General features: G+C 40.7%; 1 protein-coding gene across 1 annotated transcript; it reads left to right on the forward strand.

Moving 5' to 3' along the window:
• The first annotated feature begins 56 nt into the window (after positions 1 to 56).
• On the forward strand, positions 57 to 16,646 carry patl2 (PAT1 homolog 2). The gene is made up of 19 exons (XM_021565475.2): positions 57 to 162; positions 447 to 603; positions 1,166 to 1,425; positions 1,601 to 1,666; positions 1,751 to 1,804; positions 1,984 to 2,139; positions 2,322 to 2,393; positions 2,560 to 2,708; positions 2,921 to 2,995; positions 5,090 to 5,213; positions 6,469 to 6,586; positions 6,721 to 6,818; positions 6,904 to 6,957; positions 10,775 to 10,914; positions 14,278 to 14,434; positions 14,693 to 14,839; positions 14,975 to 15,072; positions 15,230 to 15,370; positions 15,504 to 16,646. The coding sequence occupies exons 1-19, from the start codon at positions 142 to 144 to the stop codon at positions 15,535 to 15,537; spliced, it is 2,121 nt and encodes a 706-aa protein (XP_021421150.1). The 5' UTR covers positions 57 to 141; the 3' UTR covers positions 15,538 to 16,646.
• The last annotated feature ends 809 nt before the right edge of the window (positions 16,647 to 17,455 follow it).

Here is a 17,455-nt window from a genome sequence, read left to right on the forward strand (position 1 = left end):
ATCGTTTTTTCCCAGAGGCCCCGCCCCCGACAGGTGTGGTCATTTAAAACGCTAATGACCATACAAAGCTGTCTAAAAAGATAAAGGTAGCAGAAAGGTAAACCGACGAATAGAAGTGTAATATTTTCAGAAACTATTCAAATGAGTGACTCAGAACAACCAGTAAGTTGACCGTTGTTGCGCTTCTTCGTGTGCCAAGCTGAGATACACATGTGTTGTTTAAAGTACATTCGGCTAAACCTCTCATCATTCTCAAAACAACCAGCCTACATACACGTGCTGCATCACATCACATCACATGCGTCGAATACACGCGACTGTTCATACGTCAAAGTTGTAGCCATCGAGTTTAGTTCATTCTAAATTGTATGTCAAGTTAGTCAATGGCGGTACTATCGACAGCAGATGTCACCCTTGTATTTTCCTCCCTCTGTACGTTCTTTCAGGAGACTGAAACCGCAGTCTCTCAACCTCAGTGGCCAGAGAACGGAGGCCAATGGAGCGATGAAGAAGGGGGGGCAGGCATGGACGAGTGTGGATTGGCAGAGATGGCAGAGGAGGATGAGGAAATAGATATCTACAACAATGAGACGTTTGGAATGGGTATGTTTTTGTTTTTTTACTGTTTAATGATGCACCCATGCATCAATATAAGTAACATAAAAAAAATCCCCATCAAAGCTGTCAATTTAAGCTAGAAATAGTTGTTATTTTTCATGGGCTGCGTCTCAATCCTCCGCATCCGCTATGTTGGCCTTCCGCATGTGCGGTGGCTGTGTTTGTCAGACCATGAGACATCTTGAAAATCTGTCTTTTCACGAAAACGTCTGTAGCGTCCAAAGGGGAGACTCTCACGAACACTGTGCTCTATGACCCCCACAAGTGTCATGGGACTCCTCTGAAAGTAACCCATACAAATGAATGGAAGTATGGAGCTAGTTTTGTGCAAACAAATGGGTTAAGTATGTGGCCAAATAAACTGATTTTTCCTGAGATTTCTTATGTCTCCTAGATATAGGTTAGACTCTTCAAAACCTTATCCCCCCTCCCCAACAGTTTAGACTTAAAGGTTAGGAACGGTGACCGCAAGTGCCAAGAATAAAACTAAATGGGTTCAGTTACGACGTAAATTATTCTATTTAAATGTTTTACAATGGGCCTCTAGATATGGATACAGAAGTCGGGGACACGGAAGGGGATCCCACTAACCCTCTGTTCCAATTTGGAGAGAAGCCACCTGCCCCACCTGCCTTGCCATCCCTCTCCCCTAGCTCCCCCCCCTTCTCTCCCAGGGCCCGGCCACAACTCCGGGTCCAGGGCCCTCCGGTCCGACGAGGAAGGGGACAGAGGGGAGGTCAGGCCATGGCGCAGATGTTTGAAGACCCAGCTGTGGTGAGGACTGTGGAGGGGCGACCAAGTTTGCAGGTGATTACTACTATTGCGAGGTCCGTTGTATCCAGTAGGAAGAAAATGTTTTTAAACTGGATGTACTACCTGAACTTGTCCAATAAAACACGTTTTATTTTGCAAAACATGTCCTCATTCAACCATTTTATTCTACGGTCTCTAGTTTGCACGTTACCATTTGTTATTTCCTCAGAGCTTAGACAGCGCTATAGTGGACGTTGGGAGCGTCTCCTACTGGGATGATCTAGATCCAGATGCTGTGAGTCATTTGTCACAACCCTGTTCTGATGACAAAATATATTTACTGTCATTTGACCTACTCTGCTCCTCTTTTCTCTCACAGTGGATGTTATCATCTTATGAGAGAACCAGACACGCCTCTGGATCAGTATTGCAGGTAGTGGGCGTTACATGTGGAAGACTACCAACACAGGATAATACCACTTTTTCAAATAAATCTGATAATGCCACTTTTTCAAAGAAATCTGATAATGAAAATGAAGGGGATTATGCCACGTTTAGTAGCATTAGACCCTAATGGTTAGTTTAGCACATTTGGGTGTTCTCTTTCGACAGGACCCGGCCATTGTGTGTGTGATGGACAGTCATGCCCCTGGCAGAGGACCGAACTACCTGGACTCTCACTACCCGTTCTCCAACTCAAGTGGGAGGAGAGGGGGCCTAAGAGGGTCATACTCAAGTAGACCATTTGGGCAAAGATGCCCATCTCAGGTAATTGACTGGTAGAGTAGTTGTCTGAAGACTAGGGCACAAGGGAGAGATTGCCAAATATGGTCTATCGCTGGGTAGTTGACCTGAATCTTAGGTAAATATTTGTTGAAAGACAATGGAACACACTGCCCAGTCTACGGCCGATGGCAAATGTACATGTATTTGTTTAACTTCCCTTGCAGATTAATACCATGTTGCCCAGCTCTCCCATCGTCTCCCGGCGACCTTTCACCACACAACAGCCATATAACCAGGTTCCTGCCTTCCCATCAATAGTTCCCCTGTTGTGTACATTTAGAAATGATCTGCTCACAATTTGTATGCATTTATTAATGTATCTGCATACCAGAAGCATGTAGGGAGATGTTATTCTCTAGTTATGTTGGTGTGAGTTGTAATGGAGAAGTTCTGTTCACTCAGGTGGGGGGCTTCCTCTCGCCCTCGCCACGTCCCTGCCCCTCCACCCCTCAACCTTTAACTCCGAAAATGATGCAGCTTCGCTTTGGTGCAAACTCCCCAAGACCCTCTCCCTTCTACAGCCCCTCGTCAAATCGTGTGCAGCGATTCAGGTCTGTGTCGTAATTAGATTTTGTTCCGTACCTTTCTGAGTGAAGAACCTACAAGGACTAGAGTTGGACACCTGCTCTCGTTCTTTTGTCTCTGACCACAATCTGATGAGCGAATGTATCTCACTATTCTATCAAATGGCTTACAATTGTACTGTGTTTTCTTAGAGATGAATAGGGTTTGACCTATAATCACATATGTATCTCCCCAACAGGTTCCCTGATCCAGTGACACAGCTTCACCCCCAACACAGACGATTGTTGAGTCAAAGGCAACAGAGATCCCAAAGGTTTGGCATGTGATTCTACTTATTTTAAATGGACTTATATTTGATATTATTACCCTATGTCTAAAATGTGGTTGCTTGACCAGTCCTAGAGTGAGTTATGTCCAGAGATCAAAGAAACTTATCATATTCAGCATGGTTGCGCTTAATATTTCTGCAAATATGTTGCTTCTTGGATGCATTAGTTTAAAAACTAACCTATTTCCCAGACCCTGTTCCTGGAATAAAGCACTTTCAATGGAGATACTCTATTGTACTAGCTTTTTAGGACAGGATATGCTTGAGCCCTATTCGGACGGTATTCATTTTACTGGGGAGGTCGGGTAATTATGTGCATGAGCATAAAACACAACATTTTAATTTCAATCCTGTGCGTATCTGCCTTGTCAATCATTTTTACATGGCGGAATAGAAGCAAGTCCAGCTGTTTTTCGGTGACCTCAAGTCCTCTAATAATACTAGGCCTGTGCGCATTAACATCCCTCTGTTTTCCGAGACATTTGAGGTTGACAGGTGCTGCTAGCACCTGTAGTTTTTTTTTGTTGTAATTTTTTTACCTTTTGTTTAAGTCATTTAAGAACAAATTGTTATTTTCAATGACGGCCTAGGAACAGTGGGTTAGAACTGCCTGTTCAGGGGCAGAACGACAGATTTGTACCTTGTCAGCTCGGGGGTTTGAACTTGCAACCTTCCGGTTACTAGTCCAACGCTCTAACCGCTAGGCTACCCTGCCGCCCCAGTTTGAGCAAGAAAATAAGAACTGATTTGATAAATTGATTCTTAAAACAAAGTGCTGCACAATTTCATATGAATGGCATGCATTATCAACTTGCACAGTGAATACTTTTGATTATACATTTTGTGCCAATGTATTGAAATTCAACATCGCTAATTTGTCAGTTTGGTAAGGCCTAAATGTGCAATAAAGTATTGTACCCATGTACCCATTTAATGAAACCCTGACTGTTGATGTAGACAAAGCAGGGCAACACTGACTCCCCACTGAGAAACATTTTGGAAATTTCAATTTCTCTTTCTCATCCTTAAATGCGTCTCATGTGCTTCTGAACAGTGAATTTGCACATCAGCAGGATGGAGGGACTACTACCATGGATTGCTAAAATGGCCCTAATGATTATGATCACAAAATGTAAATATTATGGACACCTTTACATTTGACAGCCAAGCACAAGTTATCGGTGTAGCCCATTATCGTCTAAACCCAGCTAGAATAAGAACCTCCAGGCTTCTGTCTTGAGTCAATTAAAAATTACAAGGGGAAGTTTGGAAAAACAAGTCCTGTGTGAATCGTCCTCTGGAATAACGCATGCTGGGGTAACAATTACGTAACCACTGTTGTCTAGTAATACTAGTCCTGTCCAAATGGGGCTTTAGTCTGTCAGCGTTGCGGTCAATTCGGAACTTAATTAAATTCCATGCATGAATTGAAATTCGAATTGGACACATTCCACAGGAAGCTGAATTTAATTAGAATTATGTAGAATGTAATTAAACTGAGACATGATTCATGAGTCTCATTCCTTTGACAATTATTTTACCAAAAGCATCTGTCCCTTAATGCAAAAAATACAGGAAGCACTTCAAATATATTAGCTTGATTGCAACTCAATGTCAGTGTTTGTATTTTTGTCATGGTATTAGATTTGATACATTCTGGGAATTGTTTTTTCCTTCGTATTTAACATGTAAGTGAGTTATTATTATTCATTATAGAGGTCTTAGAATATTTCCAGACTACTGTAATGATTTAACTTGTTTAAGGAGAATGTCTATAAATAAAATGACATAGTATTGGTCACCAAATGTCAAAATACAAATGTTTTTAGTGATGTATTGACTAAATTAGCCTGTTTGAATTTCATTGAATTAAATTCTACCTCATTTAATTCCAATTCTCCTTCCTGTGGGGTGTGGTAAATTCAAGAATTGAATCAGAATTAGAGCAATTTGCGACTTTAATTCATAATTGGCCTAAACCCTGCTCGGTCTCCCATAAACCTGCCCCAAAGGAATTTGAAGGTACTCTGCTTTGCTTTGATAATTGAAGCTTACAATGACTTGTTGATCGCCCTCTAGAAAACCAGACAGCTGGGACCCCTACTGTAACCTCATGTCGGCTAAAGAGAAAGAGTGGATCATTAGACTACAGATGATTCAGCTTCAGAGCGAGAATCCCCACCTGGACGACTACTACTACCAGGTACTGTAGGTTGGCTGGCACTTCTCACTCCTCTCATTCTTTGTTGTCTAACCTTTGTAACTAGGGGGCAGTATCTTCCTTTTTGGATAAAAAACGTTCCCGTTTTAAACTGGATATTTTGTCACGACAAGATGCTCGACTATGCATATAACTGACAGCTTTGGATAGAAAACACTCTGACGTTTCCAAAACTGCAAAGATATTGTCTGTGAGTGCAACAGAACTGATGTTACACGCGAAACCCAGATAAAAATCCAATCAGGAAGTGTCCCATATTTTGAAAGCTCTGCATGCCAATGACTCCTTATGGCTGTGAATAGGCTACGAATGAGCTTAATCTTTCTACGTATTCCCCCAATATGTCTTGTTACGCATTTATGTTGAAGAATAGCCGTAAGGGACCACATTGAGCAAGTGGTCACATGATGGCTCCCCCAGAAAATCTTGCGTGAAGTACAGAAGTAGCCATTATTCCAATCGCTTCTAATGAGAAACCAATTGTCCCGGTGGATATATTATCGAATAGATATGTAAAAAACACCTTGGATTGATTCTAAACAACGTTTGCCATGTGTCTGTCGATATTATGGAGCTAATTCGGAAAAATGTTTGGCGTTGTAGTGACCGCATTTTCCGGTCGATTTCTCAGCCAAACGTGAAGAACAAACGGAGCTATTTCGCTTACAAAAATATTATTTTTGGAAAAAAGGAACATTTGCTATCTAACTGGGAGTCTCGTGAGTGAAAACATCCGAAGTTCTTCAAAGGTAAATTATTTAATTTGATTGCTTTTCTTATTTTCGTGAAAATGTTGCCTGCTGCTAGCAGGGCATAATGCTATGCTAGGCTATGATAAACTTCCACAAATGCTTGTCTAGCGTTGGCTGTAAAGCATATTTTGAAAATCTGAGATGACAGTGTGATTAACAAAAGGCTAATCTGTGTCTCAATATATTTCATTTGTGATTTTCATGAATAGAAACATTTTCTAGGGATATTTATGTCCGCTGCGTTATGCTAATTAGTTTGAGGCGATGATTACGCTCCCGGATCCGGGATGGGTATCAAGATTAACCTTCAATCCTCCGAAATAGGATTTTAGTTCCACATTCTCCTCCAATAACTTGGTACCCAATTCTCTACTAAAATCCCCACAGCTATCTTTCTGCATGTTCTTTCTTTATACCATAACCACAGTTTACTTTTGGAATGATTTCCAGATGCATGATGGCTCTCCTCTCACATTGTCCTGTAGGAGTACTATCGGCGAATGGAGGCCAAGCTGGCAGAGGAGGAGTTGGGCATGCGGGGCAAGAGGGAGCCACCCAAACTCACCACCCCCTATGTCACCAAGATGGACTCTTACACCCCAGGTTTCTCCATATACCCCCCATGCACTTGTCCTTATCTGTGCATGGTGCTGAAGTGTACTTTGGAAGTGAGCATGGTTTGTATACGGCTGAATGTTTTTTTTTTTTCAACCGGAGTGATGCTGTTGCTCTTTCAGTGGTGCACATCGAGGGTTCCCTAGGCCAGGTCGCCGTGTCGACATGTTTCTCTCCTCGACGAGCGATCAATGCAGTTGCAGCCCACTGTCCACATGAGGTGAGGACATGCTTTGGGCACTTTTTGAAGAAAGTACAACAGTTAAACTGCAAGTGTGCGTTCTCTGAATGGTCTCTTCCCGCAGGAACTAAAAGACATCAGGCAACAGCGATTGGATGTCCTAAAGAAAATAGAAAAGGTAAAGTACAGCAAATGGCATCTTAAAGGAGTGTTCCACTTTATTTTCATCCCAAAAATGTATGTATACACCACCTTTCAAAAGTTTGCGGTCACTTACAAATGTCCTTGTTTTTGAAAGAAAAGCATTTTTTTCCCCCCATCCATTTTAAAATAACCTGAAATACAGTTTAGACATTGTTGTAACTGACTATTGTAGCTGGAAAAGGCAGGTTTTTAACAGAATATCTACATAGGTGTACAGAGGCCCATTTTCAGCGACCATCACGCCTGTGTTCCAATGGCACGTTGTGTTAGCTCATCCAAGTTTATCATTTTTAAAAGGCTACTTGGTCATTAGAAAACCCTTTTGCAATTGCGTTTGCACAGCTGTAAACTGTTCTGGTTAAAGAAGCAATAAAACTGGCCTCCTGCAGTTGAGTATCTGGAGCATCAGCATTTGTGGGTTCGATTACAGGCTCAAAATGACCAGAAACGAATAACTTTCTTCTGAAACTCGTCAGTCTATTCTTGTTCTGAGAATTGAAGGCTATTCCATGTGAGAAATTGCCAAGAAACTGAAGATCTTGTACAATGCTGTGTACTATTCCCTTCACAGAACCGCGCAAACTGTCTCTAACCAGAATAGAAAGAGTGGGAGGCCCCGGTGCACAACTGAGCAAGAGGACAAGTACATTAGCGTGTGTAGTTTGAGAAACAAACGCCTCACATGTCCTCAACTGGCAGCTTCATTAAATAGTACCCGCAAAACACCAGTCTCAAAGTCAACTGTGAAGAGGCGACTCCGGGATGCTGGCCTTCAGCCACTTCAGTGTTGATGTTGAGACTGGTGTTTTGCGGCTACTATTTAATGAAGCTTTCAGTTGAGGATTTGAGGCGCCTGCTTCTCGGTATACCGGCAACATCTCTCTCATGAGTATGACAGGAGTCCACAGGGAGAGAAGACATGAGAGAAGAAACTGTTGATAGCTTAGATTGGATGCTGTAAGCGGTTGCTGGATCTGACTCGGGTCTCGGTAGAAGTGGTGCGGACAGGGCCATATTGAAAGCCTTTGTCACTTTTCTTCAGCCAGTTACACCAGGTTTTGCGGTTCTCACACTGTCCTCATGGTCAAATTATCCCTTCCATGCATTAAGACACCAACTGTGACCTCGAAAGGAAAGATCAGAATAACAGTTCATTTCCGATTCAGGAAATCCAGACAAGCGTTGACTTTAAATGATTACTTTAACCAATTCTTAATACCAGTGTCTAAACATATGTCAAAGAGAATAACACATTCTATTGAAACAATTTTTTTCAAATTGGCTTATCCTCCCCATCACACTTAACTTCATCGCAGAGCCACAGGATCAGGAAGTTAGACCTCTAACCCATCGGGAGAAATCTCAACAATCCAGCAGTCCTAATCTGGTAAGATTTGTATAAAAACAGAATAAGCAACACGACAGTACACTCCTTCACATCACTTAATACATTCCTTACATTTCACTGTGTGAACTTCAATCCAAAACTTGTGTCAAAATGGGGGAGGTACGACTCCCAATTTGAGTAAAAAAAATGGAACAATGGTCAAAATAGAAGAATAAACACTACCCTCAATAATTCCATGAATGTGTGTGTGGTTGCAGTCGGACGTTTACATCCACTTATGTTGGAGTTATTAACTCGTTTTTAAACTTCCGACTTCAACTGTATATATTTATACCCTTATGGTCATAGGAGAATAGACTTAATACAGCCTACCCTTAGTCAAAGGCAACACCCTATGATTCTTCCTGTTGGTCCAAATCACAAATATGGCTAAGAACTATGAACTTCATCCATAATTATCAATATTACAAATGACCTTCATTATCCAAATGGCTTTCCAGTGAGGGTGATCAAACCACACTGGAAAGTCATGTCAGAGGTCATACAAACCCTTCAAATAAGTGTTTCTTACTATATTAGACAAATTAAATGTTAAACATTTCATACATTTTCATATCCTACATGTCTTAAACACGTGTAAATTATTTTGTTAACTTGGAACAAAAAAAACTTCAGAAAATTCGATGTGTCTGCACCTTTTTAAGATGACTTTGCATTGGGACAAATGGAAAAATCACTAAACCCAAATGAAATACAACACTCACAATAAATCGAACAGTATTTTTTTATAACGCCAGCAAATGGTCATAAGTGTGTGGCTATTTGCAAACCTTATGGTAAAAACCAAAATGGCCAGGCTTTATTTAATTTGGTAGTTTACTGCCTCAATCTCACCCGCTGCTCTCTCCAAGACCAGTCTCGGGGAAACATTCCAAAGAGATAATGAAACCTATTCTGGAAAATAAAGTGTACATTTTGTTAGCATTCACTATGCTACATCTTAATCAGCAATCCATGATAATGGATTACTCCATTCATTAAATATTTGTTTTAATCCACCCCTTTATTTAGCATGTACTACCCTTAGACATGGCAACTATCTTGTCACCGAATTTAACGATTTACTGGTCTCTCTTCCCCATGATTCTCCATAACACACTGCACCTCAATGTTCATGAACGAATAAATGTTAAATTAATTTTAGTGTTGGTAACCAATGCGAATTCCTCGTGACCCCTCACGTTCGTCCATTTATATAAATCTATTTCACAATAAAATGATGTAAAAATGTCTCACGAGATTAAAAACCCCCCAAGGTTTTCTGAGTTTGCGAGGAGTGTTTGGCCAAATAATTCTAATGTGTTACCTCTTTAGAATCTATTCCGCTGGCATTTCGCATAGATTCTCCACGCCAAAATACTTTTTCCTGTGGCAAATTTAGCCAATTTCTCATAAGGAATCTGATATTTGATCCTTGGCATCTATTAAGAAGTTGTGTAAAACGTGGTCTCCTACTTCTCCATTCACATGAAGACCGTTATCTCTATGAACCACTACGGATCTAACCAAGGCCATAGACTGCTATGTCAAAGTTCCAGAGACCGTTCCACAGGTGCATGTTCATTAATTGTTTATGGTTCATTGAACAAGCATGGGAAACAGTGTTTAAACCCTTTACAATGACGATCTGTGAAGTTATTTGGATTTTTACGAATTACCTGAAATAGTTTTTTTTGCTGAGTTTACATACACACTGCATATATACATATACATTTTTTTTAAAGTCACTTGAACCCAGTCTGACACAAGATTCATACGGTAGACAAGCTTATACACAATTTATATACACACCATTAACCACAGAAGCATTTTTTTTTTAATTACAATTATAGGTAGCCCTTTAAAAAAAAGAAATGTATTCCAGGCTTCATCTAAATATTGCGTAAATGGAAATACACAAACAACAAAAACAATTTCAATTTCTCCTCCTTACTCAGCCACATAATGCCAGGGTATATCTGGTGTGCTTTCTAGAGCAAGAGTATATTGTGGTAGAAAGAGCAATGGAGGATAAATTAGTTTAATTCCTCCAAGTCATAATTACGTAGTCTTTCCTCTTCCGTTTCACCACAACACTGACCTGTTTCAATACGCAATATCCCTGATCTTACCTGTGCACATAGTGATCTCTTTTTAGGTAGGTTATACATAATATATATCTCACACGAATTCACCCTTAATCAAACAAAAGGTTCTACATTTATTTGTGCTATATCTCCGAGGCCCACTTTCAGTCCGCACAGAGTGAAGAACCCTCTATTCTTATTGCATGAAACATCGATTTTGATAGTGCAATTTTCTCCATAACTTCTATAAAAAACATTTACATATTTAAAAAAATAAAAATCAATAAGTAATTTCAATATGCCATTGTCTCCTGTAGTTGTTCATGGTGCTGCTGGAGGTAGAAGAGGGGCAGAGGATGAAGGCACAGGTGCTGGGGGAGGGTGAGGAGAAGGGGCTGATGGAGAAAACTGAGATAAAAGTGGAGTACATCTACTCCCAGCTACAGCATCCTGACCTGTGAGTCCTGCTCTCTGCCGGTTGTATCAAGTCACCTTGAGCTAAAGTTCCTTCAAAGTATTCATACCTCTTGACTTATTCCACATTTTGTTACACCCTGAATTATGGATTAAATATAATTCTCATTCATCTATACAGAATACCCCATAATGACAGTGAAAAAACATGTTTTTAGAAATGTTTTAAGCATTTAATTTTCAATAAATCTGCTCTCATTTACATAAGTATTTACACCCCTGGGACGAGTACAGATTTGAGTCGTCTTGGGTATGTTTCTTTCAGTTTTGCTTCATCTGGATTTGGGTATTTTATCATTCTTCTTTGAACAGCAATCAAGTCTTAACACAGATTTTCAATGGGATTCAAGTCGGGTCTTTAGCTGGGCCACTTAAGGACTATCATGTTCTTGTTCTAATGCCATTCCAGTGTTGATTTGGCTTTATTCTTGGTCATTGCTGTTGGACTGTAAATCTTTACCCTAGTCTGTCATTTGCACTCTGAAGCAGGTTTTCATCAAGGATTTGGTTCCATTCATTGTTCCTTCTATCTTTACCAGGCTCTCAGTCCCTGCTGCTCAAAAGCATCCCCATAGCATGATGCTGCCGTCACCATGCTTCACGGTAGGGATGGTGTTAGATGGGAGATGAGCTGTGCCTGGTTTTCTCCAGACATGGCGCTTTTCATTCAGGCCAAAGTTAATTTTGTCTCATCAGACCACAGTCGTTTGCCTTATGATCTGTCTTTCATGCACCTTTTGTGAACTCCAGGCATATTGTCATTTGCCTTTTTCTCAGGAGTGGCTTCAGTCTGGCCACTCTCCCATAAAGCCCAGATTGAAGTGCTGTAGAGACTGCTGCCCTTCTGGCAGGTTTTACGATATCAGCCAAGGAACTCTGTTTTGTCAGTGTCCTTGGTCACCTCCTTGACCAAGGTCCTTCTTGCCTGGTTGCTTAGTTTGGTCGGACAGCCAGTTCTAGGCAGTCTGGGTAGTTCCACATATTTTCTTTCAATTTTCCTTTGCTGGAGACCACTGTGCTTTTGGAAACTTTCAACACTCAAGAAATTGTTTTATACCCTTCCCCAGATATACACTATGGGTCAGAAGTTTTAGAACACCTACTCATTCAAGGGTTTTCCTTTATTTTTTATATTTTCTACATTGTAGAATAATAGTGACAAACTATGAAATAACACATATGGAATCGTGTGTTAAACAAATCAAAATATATTTGAGATTCTTCAAATAGCCACCCTTTGCCTTGATAGCTTTGCACACTCTTGGCATTCTCTCAACCAGCTTAACCAAGAATACTTTTCTAACTATCTTGAAGGAGTTCCCACATGTGCTGTGCACTTGTTGGCTGCTTTTCCTTCTCTCTGCAGTCCGACTCATCCCAAACCATCTCAATTTGGTTGAGGCCGGGTGATTGTGGAGGCCAGATCATCTGATGCAGCACTCCACTTCTTGATCAAATAATCCTTACACAGCCTGGAGGTGTGTTTTGGTTCTTTGTCTTGTAGAAAAACAAATGAGTCCCCCCAAACCAGATGGAATGGCATATTGCTGCAGAATGCTGTGATAGCCATGCTGGTTAAGTGTGCCTTGAAATCCAAATACATCAGTGTCACCACTAAAGCACCCCCACACCATAACGCCTCCATGATTTACGGTGGGAAATACACATGCAGAGATCATCTGTTCACCCACACCGCACCTCACAAAGACACAGCAGGTGGAACCAAAAATCTAATTTGGACTCCAGAACAAAGGACAAATTCCCACCGGTCTAATGTCCATTGCTGGTGTTTCTTGGCTCAAGCAAGTCTTCTTATTGGTGTCCTTTTGGAAGTGGTTTCTTTGCGGCAATTTGACTATGAAGGCCTGATTTCACGCAGTCTCCTCTGAACGGTTGATGTTGAGATGTCTGTTACTTGAACTCTGAAGCATTTATTTGGAATGCAAATTCTGAGCAGCGGTAACTCTTCCATTTCTGTGGTGGTCCTCATGCATGACAGCTAGTTTCATCATAGAGTTTGATGGTTTTTGCGACAGCACTTAACTTCAAGAACTTAGTTTATTTTTCTGGATTGACTGACCTTCATGCATTAAAGTAATGGACTGTTTTTCTTTGCTTATTTGAGCTGTTCTTCCCATAATAGTATACCACTCCTATCTTATCACTACACAACTGATTGGTTCAAATGCTTTAAGAAGGTAAGAAATTCCACAAATGAACTTTTTAACAAGGCACACCTGTTAATTGAAATGCATTCAAGGTGACCTCATGAAGCTGGTTGAGAATGCCAAATGTGCAAAGCTGCCATCAAGGTAAAGGGTGACTATTTTGAAAAATCTCAAGTATAAAATATATTTTGATTTGTTTAAAGCTTCTTTTTTTTTTGGTTACTACATGATTCCATGTGTTATTTCACAATGTAGAAAAGAGTAAAAATAACCATTTGAATGAGTAGGTGTTCAAAAGTTTTAGAACGGTAGTATATGCCTCGTCATAATTTTCGGAGATCTACAGAGATATAGTTATGGTAATGTTTCTGACATGCACTGTCAACTGTAACCTTATACACTGATTGTATAAAACATTTAGAACACCTGATCTTTTTATGACCTAGACTGACCAGGTGAAAGCTACAGTATGATCCCTTATTGATGTCACTTGTTAAATCCACTTCAATCAGTGGAGATGAAGGGGAGGAGACAAGTTGAAGGATATTTTAAGCCTTGACTTGGCTTGTGTATGTGTGCCATTCAGAGGGTGAATGGGCAAGACAAAAGATTAAAGTGCCTTTGAACGGGGTATGGTAGCAAGTGCCAGGTGCACCGGTTTGTGTCAAGAACTGCACCGCTGGTGGGTTTTTCACGCTCAACAGTTTCAAGAGTAGTTCACCACCCAAAGGACATCCAGTCAACATGAGCCAGCATCCTTGTAGACTCCATGCCCTGATGAATTTAGGCTGTTCTGATGGCAGGGAGTCCAACTGTGGCCAATTGTTTGGACATGATTTAGAAACGCCTGTCTACACAGTGTACAAAACATTAAGAACACCTTACTAATATTGTGTTGCGCCCCACCTCCCCCTTCCGAAAACTTTGCCAATATGAGTTTTTTTTCTTCCACACCCATCTGTTTAATCTGTTTTTGAATTCATGCTGGAACACAACAAAATGTGGAATAAGTCCAGGGGTATGTACACTTTCTGAAGGCACTGGTCTACTTTAAACTCCAAATTCAACAAGTAATCCCTGCATCCATTTAGAAATTCTTAAGTTTCAGATTTTCTCACAAATTATTGTTATACAGTGATTCAGTACTTGTCAAGTATTTGACAAATATTTCACCCTAGAGAGGCAGGGGAAGAATTTCTGCCATGTCTCCTGGTGTCCAAAGGAAAGCAGCTACTGGCTCGACTCATCCCCTTCCTTTCCCATGACGCCGCGTTGAAAGTCTTAAGCATGGTGACATCTCACCTGCCTGTACTCATGAGCAGAGACGCAGATGAGGTCAGTTAAAAAAAAATGTAAAAGTAATGTTCCGGTGTATGACTTAGTGTTGTGGAACGTTTAAATATATATTATGTAGAACAAACATGCCTCTGACTTGTAGAGTAAGGAATCAAGTCAGTTATTTTAGTTTTGCCTAATGGCACTGTTTGCGTATGAAACATGGCACTGTTTGTGTATGAAATGCTGCTTGCTTGACTGAAGAATAATCCATACTCTCACTTCCACACAACCGTGGGGTTCCACACATCCCTGTAGTCTCTTCCGGTTTTGTACCCGTCTCTTCGAATTGTGATCGGAGGCATGACCTTCAGTCAGCTTATTGGGGTCCTTAAAGACTTTACGGCATCACTTCCCGACTCCAGCGATGGCAGCGTGTGCCTCTCACTTGTCTGCCAAAGCAAGGTTGGTTACGCGTTTCACTTTCTCACATACAAAGAATGGTATGCTAGGCTACAATATTTGACTATCCAATATTTTACTATTGTGTGTTGCGCTGCCCTGTTGTCTTGTTCGTCATTCTCCCGTTTTACCTTTCAGTTTGGGCTCTCCTTACTCTACGCTCTGCTGTCCCAAGGAGAGAGGCTACTGTCCTCTGATGTTCCTCTGGAGCCCAGCATTGGTGACTTTGAAACATGGTACAACTGCCTTCATTCCGAGCAATATCTTTGTCCACATGCAACACTGTCCCTAAGTTGTAAATAGACATACTCCTAGGCTACAGTTAACCGTGTCTGTACATGGTCCTTGCCCCTTGTTGTTCATATTGACAATTTTTGTCAACTTTATCTCCAGGACAGACACAGTCTTCTTGGTGGCTTCGCAGCTATCCCAGAGTGCTCTGGTGGAGCCCCTTCTCCTACCCTCAAACCTTCTCACACTCTTCTGCCGCTACCTGGACAAGCGTACTATCCACCAGCTGAAGAGCAATATGGAGTGAGTGTCAGAATTGACAGCACATTCTGTTTTTATTTTATTTAAGAGATGTTCTATGCATACATTAAAAAAAACAATAGTTAATCGTAACCAATCCCAAGGTGTATTCATTCAAAAACATTGTCTCATCTAGATCTGCGACTGGATACCTGGCTCTTCCGTCGTAGTAGGCAAGGACATCTGAAGCAGAGACTGTGTTTTGGCTAATGTACAGAATGTAATGAGCACCAAAATGAAAACGAGTGGGCATGCATACCCTGAGGTATTCCCTCTGCCTAGACGTACCACAGTATGGCTGCATTTACACAAACAGCCCAATTCTGATTTTTTTTTTTTTTTTCAATAATTGCTCTTTTGAGTAATCAGATCAGCGCTGAAAAATATTTGATGTGAAAAGATCTGTGATTTTGTCAAAGACCAATTAGTGGAAAAAATATCAGATTTGGCCTACCTGAGTAAACGCAGCCTATGCTACCCATGCATTCTCCTTGTATGCAAAATGTGTTGTCTTAGAACACATGAATGCCATTCTTCTTATTCCTTCCTTTTTTTCTTCCCTCATTCCCTCACTTTTTTTGCACCTTTCCGTTGTCTCGATCTGTTTCCTTTATCTGCTCCTTTTTATTTCCTACTTTCCTCCTCTTAGTCTCCAGTCCAGCAACTCAGATTTGCTCTCTAGTCACAAATTCTCTTCATTTTTAACCTCTATAATCCAGTCCATAGTTTTAACTGCTACAGTACCATAGTACCACAATGTGGTGTAATGGACATAAGTTAGTCCTATGATGTAACACAGCCAGTAGATGGGGCTGAGCGATTGATACGTCAGCTCTCACTCTCCAGCTAACCTGCCTAATATTCAAGTCAAAATGAAAATATCAATCGATGTGTAATATCATTTCGGGAAGAGTAAGCTGTCATTTATCATTTTCATGATTTAAACGGTCTTCTCAAAAGAAATTGGTGTCTGAATCATGGAGGATTGTGCAGTTGCACTTTGTTAGTACGTGTGTAGGTTACATTTTGTCATAGAAAAATGTGTTTTCGTAAAATCAAATTGACTTAAAAAAATATTTGGAAGTTTGGTTTCTTTCTAAAAGATAAATGTATATGGTTTTCCAAAATGTACCCTCTATGCATGTGCCATATGCTTTCTTCAATATTTATTTGAATATTTAAGTTGTAACTTGATCAAATTGAATCAGTTTAGTTGGAAACAGAATAATCACTCTTGTATAGCACTTGCAACATAAGAAATAAAATTCTTTAAAAATAATTTGTCTTTAGTTTGAACTGTGTACACACCACAAAACCTGCTCTGCAAGAGTAGACTTGGGTTGATGACCCATGTGTTGTCTGTTAGATATAGATCTCTTTGTGTAGGCTACTGGACAATTTTCTGTGAATATATTTTCAACGTGAGTGTGTGTGTATACCCCTTCAAATGAGTGGCTTTGGTTATTTCAGCCACACCTATTGCTGACAGGTGTAAAATTGAGCACACAGCCATGCAATCTCCATAGACAGACACTGGCAGTAGAATGGCCGTACTGAAGAGCGCTCTTTCCACTTGGCACTGTCAGAAGATGCCAACTTTCCAACAAGTCGGTGTCAAATTTCTGCCCTGCTAGAGCTGCCTCTGTCAACTAAGTGCTGTTGGTGTGAAGGGAAACCTCTAGGAGCAACAACTGCTCAGCCGTGAAGGGGTAGGCCACACAAGCTCACAGAGCGGGACCACAGAATGCTGTTGCGTGTAAAAAAAAAAAAAAAAAATTTAAATTTAAAAAAATAAAATCTGTCCTCAGTTGCAACACTCACGACAGTTCCAAACAGCATCTGGAAGCAACATCGGCTCAAACTGTTCGTCGGGAGCTTCATGAAATGAGTTTCCGTGGGCAAGCAGCTTAAGATCACCATGTGCAATACCAAGCGTCAGCTGGAGTGGTGTAAAGCTTGCCGCAATTAGTTTTTGGAGTAGTGGAAATGCGTTCTCTAGGGTGATGAATCACGCTTCACCGTTTGTCAGATGCCAGGAGAACGCTACCTGCAGAGTTTGAAGGAATAATTGTCTGGAGCTGTTATCAT

The sequence above is a fragment of the Oncorhynchus mykiss genome, chromosome 16, assembly GCF_013265735.2.
Source record: "Oncorhynchus mykiss isolate Arlee chromosome 16, USDA_OmykA_1.1, whole genome shotgun sequence".
Taxonomy (NCBI): Eukaryota; Metazoa; Chordata; class Actinopteri; order Salmoniformes; family Salmonidae; genus Oncorhynchus; species Oncorhynchus mykiss.